This window comes from Physeter macrocephalus, chromosome 7, assembly GCF_002837175.3.
Source record: "Physeter macrocephalus isolate SW-GA chromosome 7, ASM283717v5, whole genome shotgun sequence".
NCBI classification, from domain to species: Eukaryota; Metazoa; Chordata; class Mammalia; order Artiodactyla; family Physeteridae; genus Physeter; species Physeter macrocephalus.
In genome coordinates, this window is record NC_041220.1 from 49613804 (window position 1) to 49636455 (window position 22652).

The 22652-nt window shown below is 37.1% G+C and overlaps 1 protein-coding gene across 1 annotated transcript in view; it reads right to left on the minus strand.

Moving 5' to 3' along the window:
• Positions 1 to 15183: 15183 nt before the first annotated feature.
• The window catches only part of EXOC1L (exocyst complex component 1 like), a 15487-nt gene continuing 8018 nt past the window's right edge, over positions 15184 to 22652 (minus strand). The window contains exons 2-3 of the mRNA XM_024131953.1: positions 21363 to 21493; positions 15184 to 15450 (exon numbers count right to left, since the gene is read on the minus strand). Coding sequence (XP_023987721.1) covers positions 15184 to 15450; positions 21363 to 21493 — 398 coding nt within the window. The remainder of the gene's footprint in view (positions 15451 to 21362; positions 21494 to 22652) is intronic.

Genomic DNA, 22652 nt, shown 5'->3' on the forward strand with positions numbered 1-22652 from the left:
AAGTGAGAGAGTGGCATGGACATATATACACTACCAAACGTAGGGTGGATAGCTAGTGGGAAGCAGCCGCATAGCACAGGGAGATCAGCTCGGTGCTTTGTGACCACCTAGAAGGGTGGGATAGGGAGGGTGGGAGGGAGGGAGACCCACGAGGGAGGAGATATGGGGATATATGTATACATATAGCTGATTCACTTTGTTGTAAAGCAGAAACTAACACACCATTTTAAAGCAATTAAACTCCAATAAAGATGTTAAAAAAAATGGGAGCAAGAGAACACAGAGTTCTTGGAGAGACATCCCTAGGAAGATTAATTGGTTATATCACCTGTGTGTTCAAGAAGAGACGTACACCTAGAACAAAGAGTTTGTGGATGACTGAGTAATGGTAAAGGGGCTAAGTTGTACAGGAAAGTGAATTTAGTCATGGTATACTAACTAGCCTACCTGTGAATAATGTTCACAGAGTTGTAATAATATGAGCATTGAACGTCAGAATAAACAAAAATTATAATATAACCTGGGATTATATGACAAATATTAAATTTTTACCAGTTATTGGTCTGGTATTGGCCACAAACCAAAATATACTGGACACTGTCTAAAGCTGTGTCGGGTATTACTCCCTTCCTTGTTGGATTGTGGTAGGAAAATATCTGGGAGTTCTAGGGTGGTGCTGGGCTCGAGAGCTTCAAGGCAATAGCTATTTTCCAACCTAAAGGGAAGTATCTCAATATTTTAATAGTAATGGATATTGGTTGGTCAGTAGACACCAATATTAGGAAGATGAACAGTAAAGAAGGGTGTATGTGTATGTGTGTTGGTGAGGGTATATGGGAGTGTGTGAAAAAGGTACAAGGTATTAAAGTGAAAAACCAAGAATTAACAGTGTAGTGCTATTATTTAGACATGTGAAGGTACACATTAAAACAAACTGAAAGAGTTGAAATCAGTGACTGCTGGTTAATGGGAATGGAGGGAGATGGGGTGCAGAGACAAACAGGAGACTGCTGTTTTTATAATAGACCTTGGAAAACTAATGCATTCTTAAACCATGTACCTGTATTACTGATAAAAATAAAAATAGAAAATGAAAAAAAAATGGATTAAAGACCTAAACGTAAGACTGGACACTATAAAACTCTTAGAGGAAAACATAGGACGAACACTCCTTGACATAAATCACAGCAAGATCTTTTTTGACCCACCTCCTAGAGTAATGGAAATTAAAAAAAAAATAAACAAATGGGACGTAATGAAACTTCAAAACTTTTGCACAGCAAAGCTGTAAACTTAAACATCACTATAAACAAGATAAAAAGACAACCTTCATAATGGGAGAAAATATTTGCAAACAAATCAACGGACAAAGGATTAATCTCCAAAATATATAAACAACTCATGCAGCTCAATATTATAAAAACAAAAAACCCAATCCAAAAATGACCTAGCAATCCCACTCCTGTGTGTATACCCAGAGAAAACCATAATTCAAAAAGACACATGCACCCCAATGTTCATTGCAGCACTATTTACAATAGCCAGGTCATGGAAGCAACCTAAATGTCCATCGACAGACGAATGGATAAAGAAGATGTGGTACATATATACAATGGAATAATTCTCAGCCATAAAAGGGAATGAAATTGGGTCATTTGTAGAGACGTGGATGGACCTAGAGACTGTCATACAGAGTGAAGTAAGTCAGAAAGAGGAAAACAAATATCGTATATTAATGCATATATATAGAACCTAGAAAAATGATACAGATGAACCAGTTTGCAGGGCAGAAATAGAGACACAGATGTAGAAAACAAACGTATGGACACCAAGGGGGGAAAGCGGGGTAGGTGGTGGTGGCGGGATGAACTGGGAGATTGGGATTGACATGTATACACTAATGTGTATAAAATAGATTAACTAATAAGAACCTGCTGTATAAAAAATAGTAATAAAATAAAATTGTAAAAAAGTATTGGCAAAATTACCCAACAATATTGGCAGGAAGTTGTTTCCTCAGAGAATTCACTCTTGATACCTGCACCAATAACGCAGAGGTGTGAAGCTTGTGGAGACTTGATCTCAGAGCCCTCAGAGTAACCTGCACTCACTTCATCCATTTGGAGAGACAAGGGAGCCCCTTTTCCTCATTTTGAAAGCCCTGAAGGAGGAAAGAAGTGTCCTACTGAACACAGAGCTCTGCCTGATGAAGTACCAACAGCTGGGCAGTGCCACTGGCTTTGAGGACTTTGGTGAGAAACCCCGCAGATCTCAAGGAAGTGGATTGAGGCATAGCCCACTTTTACTGCAGTCCCAGCTGTCCCTTAATTTAAGTCTAATTGACTTTAATTTGAGTGTGAGGCCAAGGGATCTCTATATTTTGAAGAAATCATATGGGTTTATTTAATCTCATTTTTTCCTTATCCCTAATTTTGGGAACTTTTTATTACAACAGTTACTTTGGTATTTCTCTTTTCTATTTCTTAGCATTGTTTTCTTATAACTCAATTATGCACATTCCTTTCTAAGGAAGGAAGAACAATTTTTCAGAGACGTCAGAGCATTAGTATCGACATAAAGAACGCCAAGAAAAGTTTTTTGGAACAATGAGGATTACAGTGCTCCACTTTCTAGATTCTTTCATTATAAATGGCTTTAACAGTGACTGGATGAGAGAAGAGCTTCTGCTATTATGCACATAAAGCAATCAGTGTTTGTTTTGGTTTTATTAGAAACAGACGTAAATATCCCCACAGAATACTTTCCATTTCTTTGCAGCTTTATGGAAGGAAGTCAGGAGACACTAAATGAGGATGGTAATTACCTGTATTGCTCTTAATTAAATAAATACTAAAAATAGATATTAACTAGATATAGATACACATCTGAAAAACATAGAAAAGTAATACAATAAAGCATACGAATACTATAAGAAAGGCAGAGGTTGGCTTGCAGAATCGTATTGCATCTCCAAGCTTTTTAAATGCAGTTGCCTTATTCAATGTACATATTGTAGGGTGATATTATAATAAAAGGCACAGTGCTAAACTCCCTATTTACGTTTGGAGAGATTCTCTCAGAAGTGCAGAGATCATCTCTCACCTAATTCAGAATCTCTTCTGGGAGTTGACTACCATGGACAAAAATACACCACATATTGTGGCTTGAAGTGCAGGTTAATGATTCTCAGGGTGACTTCTTTAATACACTCACGTCAAGCCTTGGACACAATATTTTTCTCCTCTTTGTACTTGGGAAATTCAGGAGCAATGCTGCTGGCAAGCCTAGACCTGCACCCTAGAAGTGTAAGCAAGTCAAGATAAATATTAATGGCTTGACTGTGTTCATTTTTAAAAATAAATTTGATTATTATTTATTTATTTATTTTTGGCTGCGCTGGGTCTTCGGTGCTGCGGAGGCTTTCTCTAGTTGCAGCAAGCGGGGGCTACTCTTCATTGCAGTGCGTGGGCTTCTCATTGAGGTGGCTTCTCTTGCTGCGGAGCACGGGCTCTAGGCGCTCTGGCTCAGTAGTTGTGGCTTACGGGCTCTAGAGTTCAGGCGCTAGACTGCACCCTCAGTAGTTGTGGTGCACGGGCTTCGTTGCTCTGCAGCATGTGGGATCTTCCCGGACCAGGGCTCGAACCCGTGTCCCCTGCATTGGAAGGCCGATTCTTAACCACTGTGTCACCAGGGAAGTCCCTGACTGTGTTCATTTTTACGGAAAATCAGATTTAATGTTGACTATTCTAACTGCTTTAAACTTATATCCTTTCTTTGTCCCAAAGAGTTATTAAATTGTTTACCATTTGTATGGATAAAATTCAGTGGGACGATATATTGTCACATATACTAAGTCATAAGTGTTTAAACAGCAGTCAGTAAGTAACTTTCTGGTAAGTGGCACTTAAACTGTACAAAGATAAGGTTTTGCTGTTTCCATTGTTACTTAGTGACAGGTAGTGTAGATCATTAATTTTTACCATTAATGAAGGCCCTTGAGGGTCAAGGGCTTTCTACGAGAGTCTCCAAGGCTGTTTTTTTCCCTAGAATTGTGTATAAACTCTGGGACTTCTATAATAAGCTTGTTACCTATTTTTCCACAGACTCTTCAGGCAAAATATTTAAAGTTGGTAGTGGGCAAAAAAGGAATAGTCAAACCATGAAATAGAAAAGCATGATTGTTAGGAGAAATTCAATAAAAGTGATCTGCTCTAAGCTGTCCAGTCTGAAATGGTTATGTTAGAACAACTTACAAAAACTTGATATTAAGACTAGCTAGCCATCACTAAAAAGTTAGTTTACCTGGAACAATTTCCATCAGCATGGCTGAAATAAAAGATTTCTTTCTGGGGCTTCCCTGGTGGTGCAGTGGTTGAGAATCCGCCTGCCGATGCAGGGGATATGGGTTCGTGCCCCAGTCCGGGAAGATCCCACGTGCCACGGAGCGGCTGGGCCCGTGAGCCATGGCCACTGAGCCTGCGCGTCCGGAGCCTGTGCTCCGCAATGGGAGAGGCCACAACAGTGAGAGGCCCGCGTAACACACAAAAAAGATTTCTTTCTGAAATCTGTGGGTGTCTACAAAATTTATTTTGTTTTCTTGACAGTGAAACATAAATGGGGCTTGTCAATATTTGCATTGGTGGAGAATTACAGTACAGGTATTTCTATTTGGCTTAACATTCTCAGCAGTGTTAATTTTAGGGATAGGTTATGGTTTTTAGGTTGTCTTGTTATTTGTTTAAGGGTGGGAAATTTGAAACCACAGTGGATTGTTCATTTTATTTACATTTTCAATTATTTTTTTAACTTAAAAAATTGTGGTAAAATACATATAACATAAAATGTACCATCTTAACTATTTTTAAGTGTACAGTTCAGTGGCATTAAGTACATTCATATTGTTGTGCAACCAACACCACCATTCATCTCCATGACTCTTTTCATCTTGCAAAACTGAAATTCATTAAACAATAACTCCTCATTTCCCCTCTCCCAGACCCTGACAATCACTATTCTACTTGTAGTGAAGTTTTCTTGAAATAGGATTTTGGGGATAGAGATTTAGATGATTAAAAAATATTAGATAAGATTTTTAAAATTGTTTTTTTAAGCACCCCTACAGTATCAGGGAAATAATGAATTCATAATTTCTTGTCTCAAATTTCCCCAAGAAGGGGAAAATGGTTGCTCCCAGCTCATGAATAAGCTACTCTTTGTTTGGAAACAAGTAGCCAAAGTGTCCCAGCAGTTCTCCTTTATCAGGACTTGGCTCTACTTACCCCTAAATTGAAAGTTTTCAAGCTTCTCCCACAACCAGACTTCCAGGGTAACAAGTCAATGGACTTTCAGGATCATACTTATTTGCTACTTTTAAGGATAAAAAAAAAAGTACCATTTGCAAATGAGAAGTACGGCAACTATCAAAGTAACGCCTTTAAAATGTAGGTCTCTGTTACAAAAAAAAAATCTGGTCTTCTAAACAAAATCTCACTTTTATATTTATAAGACCTCTATTGGGGCAGGCAGTATACTTTTTTTCCAGATACATACATATATACATATATATATATTTACATATATATATATATATATATATAATTTTCCATTACAGTTTATTGCAATATATTGAGTATAGCTCCCTGTGCTATATGCAGTAAATCCTTGTTGCTTATTTATTTTATATATAGTAGTTTGTTTCTGTTAATCCTGTACTCCTTATTTATTCCTCCCCTGCTCCCTTTCCCCTTTGGTAACCATAAATGTTTCCTATGTCTGTGAGTCTGTTTTTGATTTTTGATTACATAGATTCATTTGTACTATTTTTTAGATTCCACATACAAGTGATATAATATTTGCCTTTGTCTGACTTACTTTACTTAGTATAATATTCTCAAGGTCCATGTATGTTGCTGCAAATGGCAATATTTCATTCTGTTTTATGGCTAATATTCTATTGTATATATATGTATATACATATATACTATATATGTATGTGTATATATATACATATATATATATGTATATATATACCACAAAGAGATGTGGAGTAAACCTGAATTCAACCTGAAGCTTGGTGCCCAACCCAGCCCAGTCTAGCCCAGCCCAGCCTACAGCAGCCATATTCCAGCAAACCTAAAGATGTATGAGCTAGAGCTAAATGCTTGTTGTTTATAAGCCACTCCAACTTAGAGTTGTTATATGGCATTATTGTGAAAATAGCCAGCTGATACAAAGGGATGCTCAGAACATAGTCAAGTGGGAGTGTGGACAATTGCTAGAGTGTGTGCCAGTTCACTGGGACTCTCTATGAGTGCAAATGGGTGTTTATGAAGGAGGGAACTTGCCCCAACCATTCCACAACTCAACAGAGTGGCCTGAAATTGTAGATTTCACCTGCAAATTCCCTGGTGGCACAATGGTTGACAGTCTATCTGCAAATGCAGGGGACACGGGTTTGAGCCCTGGTCCGGGAAGATCCCACATACTGTGGAGCAAGTGGGCCCGTGTGCCACAGCTACTGAGCCTGCTCTCTAGAGCCCACGAGATACAACTACCGAGCTTGTGCGCCACAACTTCTGAAGCTCTTGTGCCCTAGAACCCGTGAGCCACAACTACTGAAGCCTGCATGCCTAGAGCCTATGTCATCTCAATTAATTTTTGTCAATGATAGGGTTGATTCTCCTTTAGATATGATCCTCTTGTGTGGTGTACAGCCTGAATGACTATATGGGTGATTCTGCTAGTCTTGGCTACTAGGCACTGGGAGTTTCAAACTGATTGCAGTGGCTTAGGTAAAAGAGGAGTTAAAGAAAAAATATCTGACAGAGTCTAGAGAATTAAAGACATTTTGGCTTGCACATGAATTAAACTTTAAAAGAGTAGTGGGAAAAAAGAACACAGAGAAGGCAAAGGCAAGAGAGAGAAGAAACATAACATAATGCTAATGTGATCCGATTTTCAGTAAGTACCTAAAAAGTCAGATTTCCTTGGCAAGGCTTACTCAAGAAAGTAAATACACATATCTTGAGTGCCTCCAGTGTACGATTCAAACATAAATAAGACTCTATCTTTATTCTCTCTTTAAAGACATCACTCCAATAGGCGAAGTGGTCACTTGTGTTGACCACATTCTGAACTTTTTACCTGAGAAGCAAACACGTGAGCTATATGGATAGTTTTTTATTAGTTCGAGAGGGCAAAGTGAGACTTGGCATAGGACATATGAGGTTTTTCAAGCATATCCTCATTTGAACTGCCTGCTTTGATAAAGGTATTTTTACCTGTTGTCCTAATGATAGGGCATTTCCCATTTTCAGCATAACTAGATAAAGCAGTGATTTGGTTTCAGGGAGGGAGATGCAGCTAACTCATTTTCCCACAATTTGATAACTATCTGTATACGATGGCCTTCTTCATCTTTTAGCTTCTTCATAGAAATCAACTCAAATAGGTCTTAATTTTTTAAAAAACATTTAATCTTACAGAGCAATTGCAAATATAGTAGAGAGAGCTCCCATACACTCTTGGCCCAGCTTTTCCCAAAGCTAACATCTTGCATAACCATAGTCAAGTTATCAAAACTAAGAAATTAACTTTAGTATAATATCACTAAGTAAATTCCAGATCTTATTCAGATTTCTTCAGTTTCTCTACCAAAATCCTTTTTCTGTTGTAGACTCCAAACCAGGACCCCACATTGCATTTAGTTGTCATGTCCCCTTAGGTGTCCTCCAATCTGTTTCTCAGTGTTATGGATTGAATTGTTACACCCCACCCCTTGCCTTCCCCAATTCATATTTTGAAGTCCTAATCCCCAGTATCTCAGAATATGACCTTACTTGGACATAAGGTCTTCAGAGAGGTAATTAAAATGAGGTCATTAAAGTGGGCTCGAATGCAATATGTCTCTTTGCAATATGACTCTTCCTCATAAAAAGAGGAAATTTGGACACAGATACATGCACAGAGGGAAGATCATGTGAAGATACCAGGAGAAAATGGCCATTACAAGCCATCTTGTAGAGAGAGAGGTGCTTGGAATAGATTCTTTCCTCACAGCTCTGGCCAGATAATTGAAAAAAGTCAATTAAGTCAGGAAATTATGCAGAATATACACACCTTATACTTTTGTTTCCTTTACTTTCCTTCCCTTTGCCTGGCTCAGAAAGCTGATCTTATTGTTTTTTCATTTTTATTTACTTTTTTGTAATTATTTTTTCTTTTTACCTTTGACCGCCTTCACCCATTTCTCCCGCCACCGCCAACCCCCTGCCATGAGCTTTTTTCTTTCTTTTTTTTTTTAAGATTCCATATATAAGAGAGATCATCCAGTATCTATCTTTCTCTGTCTGACCTATTTCACTTAGTATAATGCCCTCGAGATCCACCCATGTTGTAGCAAATGGCTAGATTTCACTCTTTTTATGGCTGAATAATATTCCACTGTATGTGTGTGTGTGTGTGTGTGTGTGTGTGTGTGTGGTGTGCATGTATGTCACATTTTCTTTATCCATTCATCTATCTATGGCTGTTTCCATATCTTGACTATCATAAATAATGCTGCAGTGAACATATGGGGTATATATATCTCTTTGAGTTAGTGTTTTCATTTTCTGGGTATTTAAAAATACCCAGAAGTAGAATTGCTGGGTCATATGTTAGTTATATTTTTAGTTTTTTGAGGAACTTCCATACTGTTTGCACCAATTTACATTCTTACCAACAGTGCATGAGAGTTTCCTTTTCTCCACATCCTCACCAACACTTGCTATTTCTTGTCTTTTTGGTAGTGGCCATTTTAACTGGTGGGAGGTGATATCTCACTGTGGTTTTGATTTGCATTTCCCTGATGATTAATGATGTTGAGCAACTTTTTATGTGCCTGTTGGCTATCTGAATGTCTTCCTTGGAAAAATGTCTATTCAGATCTTCTGCCCATTTTTTAATTGGATTGCTTAGTTTTTTGCTCTTGAAGTGTATGAGTTCTTTATGTATTTTGGATATTAGCCCCTTATCAGACCTAAGATTTGCAAATGTTTTCTACCATTCACTAGGTTGCCTTTTCATTTTGTTACAACAGCCATTTTGTTATGTTTCAAGAGTAGTAACTTACAGAATGTCCCTCAATTTGGATTGTCTGATGTTTTCTCACAATTAGACAAAGTTTTGGATTTGGGGGAGGAATAGCACAGAGGTGATGTGCCTTTCTTGAATAAAAGGATACTATGAGGCTATGAAAATGTTCTATTTCTCCTTAAACTTTCATTCACTAATTTAACACACATTTATTTATCTTACCTGCAGCAATTATTACTGTGGTGTTTTTATGGTGACTCTCTATTTCCCTCATTTTTCTACACTTACTAGTTTTCCTCATTCCTTCTACTTCTCTTATTTGGAATTATACCATAAGGAAGAATTATCCCTTCTTCCCTCATTCATTCATTTTTGTCAGTATGGACTCAGATATTTACTTTATTCTTGTTTTGTTGTTCAAATTGTTCCAGTCCTGGTCATTGGGAACTATTTAAAGTTCTCTCCTGTACTATTTAAAGTTCTCTTCTGTGTATTTTTCCTCTCATTCTTTTTTCTTCTTTTCTTTCTTTCTTTCTCTTTTGAGCACTTTCTTATCCTCTGGCACCTAGATGTTCAGGGCTCATCTAGTATTTTCCTTGCCCCAGCCATTCTCAAGTATAAGAGAATGGTATTTCAAAATGATCTTCAATTTTTGCTTCAGAATGATAGATGTAAGTATTTAAAAATGTTTTATTATGAAAAATTAAAAACGTACGCAAAAGTAGAGAGTCTGGTATAATAAACTCCAATGGATTCATCACCCAGTTTCAATAATGGCTATAACAATCCTATTTTACATTGTTCTCCATTTTTAATTCCTGCAACATTGGACAATAAATCCCCACTTCATGCCATATCCCCAGTAAATATTGTAGTATCTAACTGTCTTATCTAATTTATAAAGACTTTTATAAAACATACTCATCACAGCCTTGTAACACTTAAGAAAATTACCCATTGTTCCTTACTATCTAATACCCTCCAAATTCAAATTTCCCTGTTTCAGTCCTTTTATACTTGGGATATTCAAATCAGGGTCCACACCAGGTCCCTGGATAGCATCCAACATGCTATATTTGGATGTTATATTTCTTGTCTCTTTTATATTAAGAAATAAGATAATAATAAACAGTTTTCCTACCCCTTCCCCCAACACACTTAAAAAAATTGATTTGTAGAGAAACTGAGTCATTGGTGCTACAGAATTTCACATTCTGTATTTGCATGCCATTTAGCTTATTCCTTCATTTCCCATATTTCTTAAAACTCAGTAACTAAACCTAGAAGACTGATTAGATTCACATTCATTTTTAAGATAAGACTCCTTCATTGATGGTACTTACGTACTTCTTACCACTTCACATCATGAGCACTTCAGGCTGGCTGACCCACTTTTGGTGATACTAAGATTGCTCATTGGGTTCGGGTAGAATCAGCCTGCTCCCTCCATTATAAAATTCCCCATAACCTTTCACCTAATGGTTTTTAACATTCATTGATAATTGTTGCCTAAATCCATTATTTCATTAGAGATTGAAAAATGGTAATTTTCTAGTTCTATCATTCCTACAGCACTCACTATTTGGAATTCTTCTTCAAAAGTTCCCCTTATCGTGTGTCACCTGAAATACAGTTCCCACGGGAACGACAAGATACATGCTTGAGTCTATCCTTTGTCTATTTTCAGATATTTCAATGACAACAAATGATATATTTTTGTTAGTATTGTAAATTCATGAACTTAAATATATCTGTTGTGCTTCATTCTATTATAGTCATTTTCCTGTTATGCTCAAATTGTCTCATCTTAGGCCAGTGGGAGCTACTTCAAGTTGGCTCCTGTGTCCTTGGACTGACCCCAGTTGACTTTGATAGCTTCCTTTCTTCCTGGTACATCAAGATGTCCCATGTTCATCTTGTACATTTTCTGTCCCAGACCTGGAATCAGTAATTTCTTTAAATAGTCTCCAGTCTTTTCAGTGGGAGATGGTATTTGCAGAACACTCTTGCATGCTAAGATGCTCATGCCTCACGATGTCTTTGCTTCACGGTTTCAGTAAACAAATCTAGAAAATGCATGCTTTCTTTAAAAAAAAGAGGGGTTTAGGGCTTCCCTGGTGGTGCAGTTGTTGAGAGTCCGCCTGCCGATGCAGGGGACACGGGTTCGTGCCCCGGTCCGGGAAGATCCCACGTGCCGCGGAGTGGCTGGGCCCGTGAGCCAACGCCACTGAGCCTGCGCGTCCGGAGCCTGTGCTCCGCAACAGGAGAGACCACAGCAGTGAGAAGCCCGCATACCACATTAAAGAAAAAAAAAAAAAAAAAAAAAAAAGAGGGGTTTATATTAGTAAGTTTATATTAGCATTTCCAGTTAAATTTACTGTTACTGGGCTTTAATTTCTTTGATTTTTTACTTGTATATTCCCTCTGTTAGGCTTAAAAATCTCGTTTTCTAATGACATTAACGTGATAACATGTGTTTAATCTTACAACACTCACACTCCTATGATACTGTCAAAATAACACTACCAATATTACTAACAATTAAGCTTCTGGATATGGTTTTAGGTTTGATGGATTTTGACAAGTGTATACAGTCATGTAACCACCACCATAAACAAGATATTTCTGAATATACAAATGGACAATGGCCAGATTAAATATAAAAATAGAACTCTGCCCCACCACCTGCAGCAACCAGCTGAGGAAGCCAAATTAGTATGTTCAGTAACCAGTCCGGGAAGTCAAACTACTATCTGTAGCAACCAATCTAGAAAGCCTAATAATAGCCCCTGTAGTAATGGGCCCCAAACGACCAGGACTTGATTAATAACCCAGCTTCCCTAATTTTGGCCCCCACTTCTGACTTAGGACCAACTACAGAGAAAGCCATATACATACCTTTAACCAATCACCTAGTATGCTCGGCTTCTTGTTAGCCCGCCAACACTTCCCTCATGCCAATGACCTCCAATCAGGCCTCTTCCTCTAAAGATGGATATTCGGACTATTTGAAATATTTCACTCTTGCAAACAATGTCACATGCCTTATGCATTTGTCATTCTGTATCTTTGCCAAAGTACCTTTGGGATACCTTTGAGTCCTAGAAATAAAATAAAATTTCCATATCAAAGAGTAAATGTATACGTAGTTCTGCAAGATAGTCTCAAATTCCTCTCCTATCAGATTTGTTCTCTCTTGCATTTCCAACAGCCGTGAATGAGGGGAACTGTTTTCCCATTCTCGATGGAATATTGTCAAAATTTTGAAATTTTTCCAATAGAGAGGTAAGAAACAGGATCACACTGTATATTTAATTTGTATTTCTCCTATTATGGGCAAGGTTAAGCATCTTATCATATGTTTAAGTGTCATTTGCAATTCTTTTTCTATGTATGTATCTTAAGTTAAATATGTATTTAGAAAGCAGATCAGTGGTGGCTGGGGGCAGAGGGGCAGGGCAGGAGGAGACTTTGGGGAGTGATGGATATGTTCATTATCCTGATTGTGGTGATGATTCCATTGGTACACACAAACGTCAAAATGGATCAAGTTGTACGTTTTAAATATGTGCAGTTTATAGCGTGTCAATTATATGTCAATAAAGCTGTTTTGTTTTGTTTTTGCGGTACGCGGGCCTCTCACTGTTGTGGCCTCTCCCGTTGCAGAGCACAGGCTCCGGACGCGCAGGCTCAGCGGCCATGGCTCACGGGCCCAGCCGCTCCGCGGCATGTGGGATCTTCCCGGACCGGGGCACGAACCTGTGTCCCCTGCATTGGCAGGCGGACTCTCAACCACTGCGCCACCAGGGAAGCCCGCAGTTAGTTTTTATAACTCTTCAATTTTAGGAGCAATCTGTATATGAAAGATATAAGTGTATTGCTACATAACTTGCACTTTTTCCAGTTTGTCATTTGTTGTTTGATTGAATATAGTTTTTCTTTTCATGCAAAGTCTTCTTATACTGATGTAGTTAAATTAATAATTTTTCTTCATTGTTTCTAGATTTGAGTGATAGCTAGTTTTCCCCACTCTCAGTTTATAAAAATATTCACCCATGTTTTCCTCTAGTAGATTTAAAGTAGTCCTTTTTTTTCTTTTTAACATTTTTATTGATGTATAATTAACACACAATGCAATTCACCAATTTAAAGTGTACAATTCAATTATTTTTAACATATTACATTATTTTAAAAAATTATGGTATAATATATATAACATTAAATTTGCCATTTTAACCATTTAAAAATGTATAATTCAGCAGCATTAATTACATTCACAGTGTTGTGCAACCATCACCGCCATCTATTTCCAAAACTTTTTCATCACCCCAAACAGAAACTCTATAACCATTCAGTAATAACTCCCCATTTTTTCTTCCTCCCAGCCCCTGGTAACTGCTAATCTACTTTCTGTCTTTGATTTTGCCTAGTCTATATATTTCATATAAGTGAAAGCATACAATATTTGTCCTTTTGTATCTGGTTTATTTTACTTCACGTATTTTCGATGTTCATCCATGTTGTAGCATGTATCAGAACTTCATTGCTTTTTATGGCAGAATAATATTCCACTGTATGGATATATCACATTTTGTATATCCATTCATCTGTTGATGGACACTTGCATTGTTTCCATCTTTAGGCTGCTGGGAATAATGCTGCAATGAATATTGGTGTACAAACATCTATTCAACTCCTTGCTTTCAGTTCCTCTGGGTATATACCTAGGAGTGAAATTGCTGGGTTGTTTGGTAATTCCATGTTTAGCTTTTTGAGGACAAGTCAAACTGTTTTCCACCATGGCTATACTATTTTACATTCCCATAAGCAATATATGAGGGTTTCAATTTCTCCACATCTTTGCAAACACTTCTTGTTTTCTGTGTTTTTAAAAAATAGCCGTCCTAGTAGGTGTGAAGGGGGTTAACATTTTGGTTTTGATTTGCATTTCTCTAATGACTAATGATGCTGAGTTTCTTTTCTTGTGCTTACTGTATACTTTGCAGAGATGTCTATTCAAGTTTCTTGTCTATCTTTGAATTAGGTGTTTGTCTTTTTGTTACTGAGTTGTAGGAGCTCTTTACATTAAACCCTTATCAGATATATAATTTGCAAATGTTTTCTTTCATTCTGTAAGTTTGTTTTTCACTTTCTTGATAATGCTCTTTGACGCAAAAGTAACTCTGTTGAAGTCCAATTTACCTAATTTTTCTTTTGTTGCTCTTCCTTTTGATGTCATAAAAATCCATTGCCAAATCTAAGGTCCTGAAGATTTACCCCTATGTTTTCTTCTAGGAGTTTAATGCTTTCAGGTTTTACATTCACATCTTTAATCCATTTTAAGGATATTTGTGTATGCTGTAAGAAAGGGGTTCAGTTTCTTTCTTTTGCATGTAGATATCCAGTTGTCCCAGCACTATCTGTTGAAGAGATTATTTTTTCTCCTTTGAATGCACTTGGCATCCTTTCCAAAAATCAGTTGACCATAGATGTATGAGTTTATTTCTGAACTCTCAATTCTATTCCATTCGTCTGTATGTCTATCTTTATGCCAGTACTATACTGCTTTGATCACTATACCTTTGTAGTAAGTTTTGAAATTGGGAGGTGTGAGTCCTTCAACTTTGTACTTCTTTTTCAAGATCGTTTGCCTGTGCGGGGTCCCTTGCAGCTCCATATAAATTTGACTATTGACTTTTCCATTCCTACAAAAAAAGCCACTGGAATTTTGATAGGGATTATATTGATCTGCAGATCACTTTGGGTAGTACTGACATCTTGACAATATTAAATCTTCCTGTCCGCGAAAACAGGATGTATTTCCACTTATTTAGACCTTTCAAGATAATTTTTGATACCCCTTAGTAGAATACTAGTTTAGGCAAAACCATCCAACTCCTTCCAAAGTTACCAAAGAACACATGGGCAAAAGTCCAGAATATTGAATCAATGCATCAAAACACATTTCACTGCAATTCACAAAGCATCACTTTATTTTCATATGAATAGTAGTCACTGATAAAGGGAAAAAAACAAAATCATGACTATCAGTATTTACTTAGGGAACCATTTTCATAGAACACTGATGAAGGAACATGGTATACATATTCAGAGTGGCAGGGGACACAGGGACAAGCACACTAGATTGAAAGCATAAAAGCATATTCTCATAAGGACCAAGCAATCCTTGTTGTTGGAGGACCAAATGGAATCATCATTAATGTAAGTAGAATCAAAGTTCACGATCCGTAAGTCCTTCTTAAGGTATGCATGATTCAGCTTGTTTACAGTTCGAACAAAGGCGTATTTGGAAGCACAACTATATGCTTCCAAACTGTACACTTTCTTGAAGTGCAGATCAAAAAATGGATTGTCCTAGAAGAAAAAGAGAGACATGATTTTGTTTGTAGCCAGGAAAGTAGCTAGAGTTCCTGGATTCTCTCATATTGATTGTTGTATTGATTGTAAAGTATCAGTATCAAACGTTTTCCCAAAATCTACAAATGAGCTTTCCAAAACTACCTGTTTCAAACATGTTGCTTCTAAAAAGAACAACAATAAGAAAGATTATTTTTGAAGCATCTGTGATTTTTCAATTATGCAAATAAATATGTGTTAAAATGTGCAGTTACCAAGTCTTCCCAGGGTAGTGAATTTGAGAGGATGGATGGGGATGGAAGAAAAGAATAAAACCAATTATAGACTTCCACAGGAGAGAAAAGGTTTCTCCTTTTCTCTACTAGGAGGTCGGTCCCTTGTGCTGTTTCAATGGTAGAAGGGGGAAATACAGAATGGCTAATCAGCCTTTGGCATACAACAGATCACCAACTTGCTGGCTTTGAAGTTAATAGCAAGTAATTACTTTTAAAGTTAATAGCAAGGATCATTAAATCATTTGACTGAAACTGACAATTTACTAAAGACTGACTCACTGGATTGCTCTAGGCTGTATACTTCTAGTGGAGATGTTTCAGGGAAAAGTAGGCATCAAACCTGATCTAGGTCCTACATGTGAAAATAATAATCATTGCTACTGTTACTAATAGTAGTAACAACTATACCTTGCATTTATAAAGTGCTTTTCAGTTTACAAAATGCTTTAGCGTTCATTATCTGCCTAACTCCTAACTCTCTTTGAGGGCAGAGGTTTTCAGTTATTTATCTTTTGTGTTTCCACAGCAACTACTAAGTTCTCAACAAATGTGTGTTGAACTGATCTGAAGTCATCCTATAAAAAGAGAAGTGGAGGTAAACATTGCCCTAAATGATAAAGAGGCAGAGAGAGACCAGACCAAGCAAAAGTATTAATGACTTGTTACCATGCAGTGTGTAAAGTTTGTATATAAGAACTTATGTATTTGCAATTTCTTTTTCAAATAGGAAAATTCTTAGAGGAGACAGGAAAAAGAACAAGGGTTTTGGAGTTAGCCAACCGTTTTGACTCTGATGTAACCATGGGCAGGGCACTTATTATATTTGGCCTTCACTTTTTAGATAGGATTGCTATGAAGTTTGTATGAGATTAATCATTTAAACTGTGATACTAGTATGGAGCTTAATGAATGATAGTTCCTTTTCCCAAATCTGTCCCCAAAGATTGTGATACTGGTGTTAATATCACCTTGCTTTACACTATTAACATCTTTAAAAAACAAAACAATACTTTAAGAAAAAGAATGTACAAGGGTGATGTGATTTTAAGTACAATGTTCTCTAGTCACACCTTGCAAAATGTTTCCTAGCTGTCATGATTGCAGATTGAAGGACAGTTCTTTAGAGAATCTCAATGAAAGGAAATCACACCCATTCCATCACCAGATACTAATCATACTCCTTATGTAGTTTCCTCACAGAAACATTTACTCCTTATCATGTAGAAAATATCCTTTGTTCTTTTGAGATACTTGGAGAGGATTCAGTTTTTCCATTAGCCGAATAATTGAAGCCTAAGCAGGCATGAACATAGAATACAAGGTCGTCCATCTGTCCCTTCCTTCCTTCCTCCCTCCTGCCCTCCCTCCCTCCCTCCCTTCCTTCCTTCCTCTCTCCCTCTGTCTCCCCCTCTTCCTCTCTCTTTCTTTGTTTTGATAGAGCTAAAAGGGAATCTCATAGATCATTCAGTAATCCCTTGTTTATAGTAGATTAAATATAATGTAATATAATGTAATGTAATAGTGAATAATAGTTTCCAGAGGGGTGAAGCCCACGTCACACATGTAGTTATTGGCAGAGCCAAGACAAGGACTAAGCTCTCACTCAGTCCAACCCCATTTCCTGCTACATCATTCTCTTTTCTGTTGCACCACGTCAGTCTCCAAATCCCCAGTCATTCTGATTTCTGCTTTATAAATTGACTTCCATTTCAATTCCATTCCATTTTAAAGTTGACAACTTTTGGCTTGAAATAGCTCTATGTAAAACTGAATCATTGCTATCGAGAAAAATATAATAAATGCTGACTCCTGAGGATTCAATTACAAGAGAGAGGACAAGTGGAAATTCCCAGAACAACTGAGATATTTTTACTTCATCCACAGAAAAGAAATATTTAAAAGAAATACTCTTTGGATATTATAGGTTTTCTTCTGACAATTTAATATTTTAGGCCCTAAAGTGATCAGAAAAATAGAAATACTCAATTTCCCTTTTGTATCTAGTTCACTATGAAAGATAACAATCTTCAAATGGGAAAGGGAATAATTAACAACATAGAGATGGAATTAAAGGCCAGAAAGGTGAGGAGAAAATAGAGCAGAGCTGGCTGCTTCCAATGAATCTAAGCTGACAGTCTTGATTAATACATCCCCGGGCACTGACCAAGCTTATAGAAAATAATTATGACAGTAGTAACATTTGGGGTATTACTCTTGTGGTGGGTATAAAAGATGGGGTGTGTAAAATCTTTCTTTCTTAGAAATTTATTTCCTAGTTCTGTAGAAATGGTTGTATTAGATGTTCTCTATCATTTAATAATATATTTGTAGACTAAAAGATATAAGTGCTGTATAATTGGTTGTATAAAATCAGCCAATTATGTTAAACTAGCATATCTACCTTTATTGTGTTTGCCATTAGCCTGAATAGAAAGGCCTTTAAAATTGATTGTTTTTAGAATGCATTTTGTTTGGTATTATATTTATTCAATAAAGTATTTAATTAGTGCTAAGTTGGACCCTGTTGCTAGCCCCAGAAAGCAATCATCCTAGATAGGGTTAAACCCCCAGTAAAATTGCCATATTGCACATGTCTTAATGAAGTTTGAATGTTAAATAAATTGTATATTCACTTGAGGACTTGAGAAAAAAATAAGAAAATGGTCAAAAAAAGAGGTGGGCATGATTAATTCTTGAAACTACAGCTTAGTGAACTTGACACTGACTTGTATAAAATTCAATGCAGTATAGAAATTTTGGCAAATGCCTAAAAGTATATAGAAGAAAATACTTTAAAAATTTGTACTCCTATGACACAGAGATAATTATTGTTAAAGTACTGGTTAGTTTCATATATACATTTACATACCCACGTACATTTTTTTGTATTAAAATTTAAGGTTCAGCTTTCAATTTTCAATACTATGATAAATTAAATATGTAAAATGAGATAATATTATAGAAAAGTTTTGTATTCAGCTGATTTTTAAAAAACTTATTAAATGGTGAACAATTGTGTTCTGAGGTATTCTTTTGGAAACATGACTTTTATTTTTTTATTTTTATTTTTTTTGCGGTACGCGGGCCTCTCACTGCTGTGGCCTCTCCCATTGCGGAGCACAGGCTCCGGACGCGCAGGCTCGGCGACAATGGCTCACGGGCCCAGCCGCTCCGCGGCATGTGGGATCTTCCCGGACCGGGGCACGAACCCGTGTCCCCTGTATCGGCAGGCGGATTCTCAACCACTGCGCCACCAGGGAAGCCCAGAAACATGACTTTTAATGACCATGTAATGTTCCAGCATATTGACATGAAAAAAATATATTTAACTATTTCCTAAGTGTTGAACATTTAGGTAGAATATAATATCAGAAAAATGCTATGTGATTACTTAGGAAAGAAAGCAATGAAATCCAGCATGCTTTCACCAAGAAGTCATGCCAAACACACCAAATTTTAAAAATAGGATTCCTAGGTGATAAGATAATAGCAGATAACATATATTGATTTCAGTAAAGATCTTAAGGGGAAAATTTAGATATTCAGACTAGATAATTAATAAGGCAGAATTAAGTGGCAGAATTAAGAGCTTGTGTCCATCTAACTTACCACTGTATCCTCAGAGCCTAGCAGAGCCTGGTATACCATAAATTCTCAGTGAATGACTGAATACACAAATTTGTACAGATGATAAACAACCAGTCCAAAGAAGACAAATTGATAGATTTGGAGGTAAAGTCTAGTTCCATCTCTAAAGTAGTTATTTGACCTTAGGCAAGTCAGTTAATTTCCTTATGTCTCATTTTCCTCATCTGTAAATCAGGAGTAATGATAGAATCTAATTCATGGGATTTTTGTGACAATTATGTGAAGTTTTATATGGAAAGAGCTTTTTGTGGTTCCTGTCATCTGGTAAGAGTTTACTGAGTGTGAGATGGTAGCAGGTAGCAGTACTACTAGTAGTGGTAATATTAGTAGTAGTAATGAAAACGAATCAATTACCTAGAGGTATGCACTTAGCCCTGCCTGCTTCATCATTTTTATTATTGACTTGAGTGACGTCCTAAATGCTGTGCACATTAAATCTGCATCATACTATAGTGAATATTAAAAAATCAAAATATTAGAAGATTTGATAGGCAGGAACAATTGACCAACCTAAGAATATGGCATTTAATCAGATTAAGAATAAATGAGCTTAAATTCTAATTCATCCAACAATAACAGAAATATTTATTAAGTCCCTGATAACTGCCAGGCAGAAGCCTACAATAAAAGATGAAAAGGAATGGTTACAGTTTTTTATCCAGAGGGAAGACAGAGTAAGCCAACAGTTGCAGTTTGTTGGATTATTTACATCCACTGTGCAATGGGGTTATAGGGCAGGGGGACATGAGTAGGACTTTACTCCATGGGGAATCTGAGAATGGGGTGAGGGATGGAGGTGACTGAGCTTTCTAAGCCCCGAGAGTATTAAAGTACTTTTGCTGTAAAAAGTTTTAGGGGAAATGACCAGATATAAAGAAGCCAGATCATGAAGAGCTTTTATCTAGATTTTATTCCATGTACGTAGAAGGTATGGCAGATCAGGTTAAATGGCAATTCATGCCCAAAAGACCTGAGGTCTCAGTTGAATGTTTACTAGAAATAAGAATCCAGATCAAAGGAAATACAAACTGGTCATGCTAATTCTAAAGTATTGTATTTAATTCTGGAAAAACGGAAACATTCCAGAGGAGAAGAAATTGCATAGTGAAGGGTGTTGCAGCAATGTCATGGGAGAAAATAACAACAGCACTATGACCTCTTAGTGTTTGTATAATCCTGTCATATTATCTTATTTGATCTTCATATGAACATTATTTAAAGAATGAAATGGTTACATTTAACCCAGAAAAGAGAAAACTTGAGGGAACCTTATTAGTGTCTTCAAACATTGGAAAGGCTGCTATGTGAAAGGAGGGTTGGGTTTGTTCTGGTTGTTCAAATGACGAAGCTAGGACTGAGGGGTGGATGTTATAGTGAAGGAGATTTTAGTTAAACGTAAGTGGGACATGTAAAAATAGAGGATGTTAATTTGGAAATTGAATGGATTTACTCATGTGGTAATGAGTTCTCCATCAGTAGAAGAGTTCAAGGAGAGACTGGGAAAACCACTTTCAAGTGGTCATACAAGAGATTAAAGTACACACCCTTTCCCCACTTTCAACACTGAGGTTGTAGGATTTCCAAGGGTTATTGATCCTTCCAGAGGATCAAGCAGCTAACTGACAGTAAAATCTGAAGATGAGGAAAGGAATCCCCACAACTTATGGAGGAAACTGGGCTGGGGAGAGAGTGGTGGTGGAAGCATCAGATATTTAAAGTTTCAGAACTGACTGGAAGATTGTGTTTAACCTGTTAAGAAGACTTTGGGAAAGATGCTTTAAATCTCATAGACAAAATTCAGATTTAAACTCATAAAAACAGAACAAACAAACCAGTAGATCATCCCAGTAGATTAAACTCTACCACTTAAGAATAATATGTCATTTTAACACTCAGTACATGCCAAAAATATATGAAGTAAGATATTAACCATAAAGGTCTCCAGCATATTGATCCCACATCTCCCTTACAAAACATAACACTTACTGTATCTGCTTCTTTTCCATCGATCATCCGCAGATCGTTCAAAGACCACTTTTTGGTTACTTCATATTTTTCATCTAAACCTCTTCTGTAGTGTTTCACCATAATTATTTTTACTTCTTCATTTTTGGTCACTGTAGGACAGAAAAACACTTCGTTTACATAGACTCTTAGAAGATAATAAATTATTCATCGTCATACTTTTCAGTATTTATGAATCTCCTTTTCCTGTAATAAGCTTGAACGTACATTGTATCTGCACCCCAGTTATGAACCCTGAGGTATCTGAAGCTTCATGAGTCTGCCCTCAAATTTCCTCAGTGTGTTAACTTTATTTTTGCTGCAATTGTGGTCACATACAGCCGCGGTAATGTCTGTCAGATAGAACACCGAGCTCTGTGCTTTCAGCTCTGAGCTTTGTGGTGGAGGATAGAGTTCAACTCAGGGCAGGAAATAGGAGGCTTAGTGTGAGCATACAGTCAGTGCCAAAGTGTTTACCAGAACAAGTTGGAATTTTAATTTATGACAATATAAGAAAATGAGCACAGGAAAGTAAACAGTTCTGCTCACACAGCAACCCACTGTTGAAGACTGACCATGCAAATACTTGTGCACACTTTTTTTTTTAAGTTGCTGTGAGATTTTTGATGTAAGAGTGCTTGCAAAACAGCAAGTACTGACCTATTTGGTATTGTTTGAGATTTTTAATCCTCTGTAGTGTGTATCCAAAATCCTAGTATTCAAAATGTGCCATCGAGACAAACAACTTTAGTACTATACTTTGAAAGGTATGGGAAAATCATTGCTTATTTTATGTGAACAACATGAAGGAAATAATTTCCTGGTCTTAAAATCATTGTGTTTGGTCTCATATGAACACATTAGAAGAATCAACATTTGATGTTAGAGTTCCTGGATTGAAAGTTATCAATGAGTTCCCAAGGGAGTATTTACTGGGTATCCACTATTTGCCTGATAGAACTATTACAAATGCCACAGGGGGTACAAGTGTGAGACATGGTCCCTGCCCTCTGGAAACTTATGGTTTTGTTGAAGAGACAAGGCTAACACACGTGTCACATAAAATATATAATATGAAGGTATACAGGTATATTATAAAGAGGTGGCGGTGGGAATTGAATATCTTTTTTTTTTTTTTTTGCGGTACGCGGGCCTCTCACTGTTGTGGCCTCTCCCATTGCGGAGCGCAGGCTCAGCGGCCATGGCTCACGGGCCCAGCCGCTCCGCGGCATGTGGGATCTTCCCGGACCGGGGCACGAACCTGTGTCCCCT